Below are 4,326 nucleotides of genomic sequence, written 5' to 3'. Positions count from 1 at the left end.
AATGCATTACAAAATTTTGTTACTCAGCAACAATGTAATTAATTGTTACATCGTTACGTTTTATTGAAAAATGTATTACAATATTGTGTTACTCAACAAAAATCGAATTAATTGTTACATGGTTACGTTCTATAAAAAATGCGTTACAATACTGCATTACTCAAAACAGTAATTTATTGTGTTGCATCGTTTTTATGCATTACAATATTGCATTACTCACGAAATTGCTTGTTACATTGTTACTTTTAATGCATTACAATATTGTGTTACTCAACAAAAGTAATTTGTTGTTACATTGTTACTTTTTATGAAAAAAGTACAATATTGCATTACTCAACAAAAAAGTAATTGTTACATTGTTACTTTGTATGGAAATTAATGCATTACAATATTTTGTTACTCAACACAAATGTTATTAATTGTTACATTGTTACGTTTATTAAAATATGCATTACAAGATTGTGTTACTCAACAAAAATTTAATTGTTACATAGTTATGTTCTATAAAAAAATGCATCACAATACTGCATTATTCAAAAAAGTTATTTATTGTGTTACATTGTTACTTTTTATGCATTACAATATTGCATTACTCACAAAATTGTTCGTTGCATTGTTAATGCATAATGTGTTATAATTTTTTGTTACTCGATAAAAAAAGTAATTTTTTGTGTAACGTTGTTACTTTATATGGAAAGTAATGCATTTCGGTATTGTGTTACTCGACAGAAATGTAAGTAATTGTGTTACATTGTTACTTTTTACTGAAAGTAATGCATTACAACATTGCACTCCTCAAAAAGTAACTTGCTGTTCATTACAACTTATTACTTTAGCGTTACTCTTGAGTCTGAGCTTGCTTTGTTTTAAAAAAAACTAAATAGCCTTTGTTGTCATTTTTTTCTCCATCGGTCGAGTCTGATTTTATTTGTGCACACTCTCAATAATCATAAAACAAACGCGATGCACTTTCTATCATCTCGAAGCGCTTCACAAAGAAATGTTCTATTCCCCCGGCCTCATGGAGGTTAATTACTCGCTGGGGTTTTACGGCAAGCTTTATTGCGTGTGTTTTAACACAGAACTCACGCTAAACGCTTGGTCACTGTATAGCTGGGGGTTTTCTGCTTCAACCAGAAGCAATAAAACCTTTCCATCACTAGAATAAATGGAGGATATCTAAAAGCTAAAAGTAAGGAGGAAGCCTAACAAGTCCTCGTCTGAACTGTGATATCTCGAGTGCAGTGTCTTTCTTTTTTCGTTTAAGCGAACGTAAACCGTTGCGAAATAGAACTGAGTTAAATCAGTGGCCATGTTGTAATATTGTAGAAGATCTTTGTGTGGAGTAACATCCAGTATTCGTTGGAGTTGCGATCATTTGAGCAGATTTTTATTCTTATTGTAAAATAGCGGTCACGAATATTGTCTCAAAAGTCTTGGGAGAGTCACGGAGATTTCTTGAAGTAGTTTCAGGCTCATTTCTCAGTAAGAGCCGAACGGGAATGCTGGGTAATTTGTGTTACTCATTTGCAGAAGTAACTCTATATATATTTAGTGGAGAATTTCAAAGTGATGTGGATCTCTACTTGACCGTTTGATGAATTACTTTTAATAAAATCAATCCATTTCTGCATGAGTGCATGAATGCAATGTAAAACACGTTTAATAAGTGGACAACCTACCTGAGGATTACGAGGACTTAATGTGTTTATTAACTCCGGGACGAAATTGAGTTATTATTTAATGAGTTCAGTAACCTTCATAAAGTAATAAAGTTATTACTTAACAGCACAGTTGAAATCAATCATGAAATATTGTATAACGCTTTACAGGAATGGTTCATTTGTTAAAAAGGGTAACTAATAGTGGACCTGACAATAAACGAAACACTGTTTATTAATATTGATGTTCATGTCAGCGTTTAATGTCGTAATGTTAATAACGCTGACGAATAAAAGCTTATAGTGACTGTCAAACTATAGCAGTTTTTAACAGTTTCAATATAAACCTAGTTTTAGTTCAAGTCTTAGTAATTCGAGAGAGTTTGTGATTAAAATCATCACATTCGAAGTAAAAGTTTTTCTTTACATAATATATGAATGTGTAATGTGTACATTTATTATATATATAATTATATATATATATATATATATATATATATATATATACACATACACACACACATACTGTATATTTTCTTGTATTTTTACACACATATGTGTGTGTGTGTGTATGCAGTCAAATTATTCATCTTTAATCACATCTAAAATATGTATATATATATATATATATATATATATATACATACATATATAAATACATACAAATATATTCTATATTTCTATTCTTATATTTTATATAGTATTAAAATATATGCAAGACATGTACAAATATATTTTTCTTCAATATGTGCATGCGTGTGTGTTATTTTATTTACATAATATATATGAGCAGTACACACACATATATATTATGCAAACAAAAACTTTTGTATGCGATCAATTGTTTGACAGCATTAATATATATATGTATATATACACACATATATTTATACATATACATATACATATATATATATATATATATATATATATATATATATATATATATAGGTATTTAATAAAGCTTGTTTGATGCTGAAACTGTTGAGATGTGTCAATGGCATTCACTAAATACTGTAACAAAAACCTATTATTGATTATTAGAGAATGTTTTACAAGAAAATCAATTGTGAGTCTTTCTGCATCCCCCGTTCACGCCTGACTGAGTGCGTGCATCCTCTTCATCTGAAACTCAATCCTACGCTCATAATGAGCGGCTCACCTCCTCCGTAGATCTGGCAGAGGTACGGGAATCTCCAGACGTTCCCGAGGCCCACGGCGAAGCCGATGCAGGTCAGCAGGTACTGGACCTTGTTGTCCCACTTGGGCCGGTCCTGAGCGCTGGAGGCGACGCTGGCCGTGTCCATCCTGATGAGTGTGTGTCCGGGAGCGCCGCCGCTGGGTTATGTACTCGCACGGCCAACTAGAAACGGGTGTGTGTGTGTGTGTGTGTGTGTGTGTGTGCGTGCTGCAGTTTAATGTGTAACTCCCTTCCTAAATCTGTGTAAATTTTCACTGTAAAAAAACCAGGATGCAAAGGTTGCCTGCGTGTCACCGCTGTAATATTTTATAGTCCTCATTATGTTTTTATATCATTCGACTAAAAACAAAGTCCTTTCTCGTGACACTCAGGGACCGTCTTGTGGGCAGCAGCTTCCAGAAAGCGTGGCTCAGGTTCGTCGAGACGCTCTCGTTTAGCAGAAGCCCGGTCCCTGGTAACTAGGGTGTCCGGGCCGGTCGCTAGGCGATGACATCACCGCAGGGTCAGGTCGAGTCACTGATAACGAGTGTATCTCTTATCAGCCTGAGGATAATCATCTCTACTGTCGAAGCAGACCCAACACTCATTAGATGGATTATGACTCGCAGTTTTCACTTTCATATATATATATATATATATATACATACGTGCCGTGTGTTTACATGAGTCTACCGTATACACACACGCTTCTCTTAAAAGTAAAAAAAGTTGATGAAATATAAATATTAGATGAAAACAACCGATTTCTAACGTTAGTGTTTGAGTTGAAGTGCTAAAATCACTTAAAAGTACTGGGACTGAAGTACAACTTAACAGAAATGTAAAATAAAAGTGACAATAGCACATCAAATTTACAAAAACTACATATAAAAATAATAGTTTTAAAAATCCTCGAGTGCAAATAATTATTATACTATTATATTATATATTAATTACTATTAATTATTATATTATATTATAATTATTGTACATTTTTAGTTTTATGTGGAATGTTTTTTGTTTTGTGCTTCAGTTTACTTTAATATATATATATATATATATATATATATATATATATATATATATATATATATATATATATATATATATATATATATATGTAATGTTGGTAAAACGCTGTCTGCTGGTTGTACTAGCGCCACCTGCTGCTGGTTGTGAGCAGATACACACATACAGACACATTTAAGACATCAAAGATTCAGCGGGGTGTAAAGACACTTTTTTATTCTGCAAATAAACAATAACTCCCATAAAGATATTACATCATGGATCTCATACATGGATCTCATACCCGGTTTGATGAATTAATTCATTTAATTATTAAATGACTTATTACAATAGTGTACAAACATAAAAAATTGCTTACTAAAAAATAATGAAATTTCAAATTAAAATAAAACATTTTCATATAAAAATCATTCAAAATACAACACAAAAATGTATTAACATCTGAAATTAAAACGT

The 4,326-nt window shown here is 31.9% G+C and overlaps 1 protein-coding gene across 1 annotated transcript in view; it reads right to left on the bottom strand.

The window, feature by feature from the left end:
- The window catches only part of slc6a18 (solute carrier family 6 member 18), a 14,515-nt gene extending 11,026 nt beyond the window's left edge, over nucleotides 1–3,489 (bottom strand). Inside the window, exon 1 of the mRNA XM_043233024.1 lies at nucleotides 2,824–3,489. Within this exon, the coding sequence (XP_043088959.1) occupies nucleotides 2,824–2,968 (145 nt within the window). The 5' untranslated portion in view covers nucleotides 2,969–3,489. The remainder of the gene's footprint in view (nucleotides 1–2,823) is intronic.
- Nucleotides 3,490–4,326: the final 837 nt, after the last annotated feature.

This window comes from Puntigrus tetrazona, unplaced genomic scaffold (assembly GCF_018831695.1).
Source record: "Puntigrus tetrazona isolate hp1 unplaced genomic scaffold, ASM1883169v1 S000000746, whole genome shotgun sequence".
Taxonomy (NCBI): Eukaryota; Metazoa; Chordata; class Actinopteri; order Cypriniformes; family Cyprinidae; genus Puntigrus; species Puntigrus tetrazona.
Note: the sequence above shows the minus strand (reverse complement) of the source record. Positions and strands in the feature narration are given on the sequence as shown.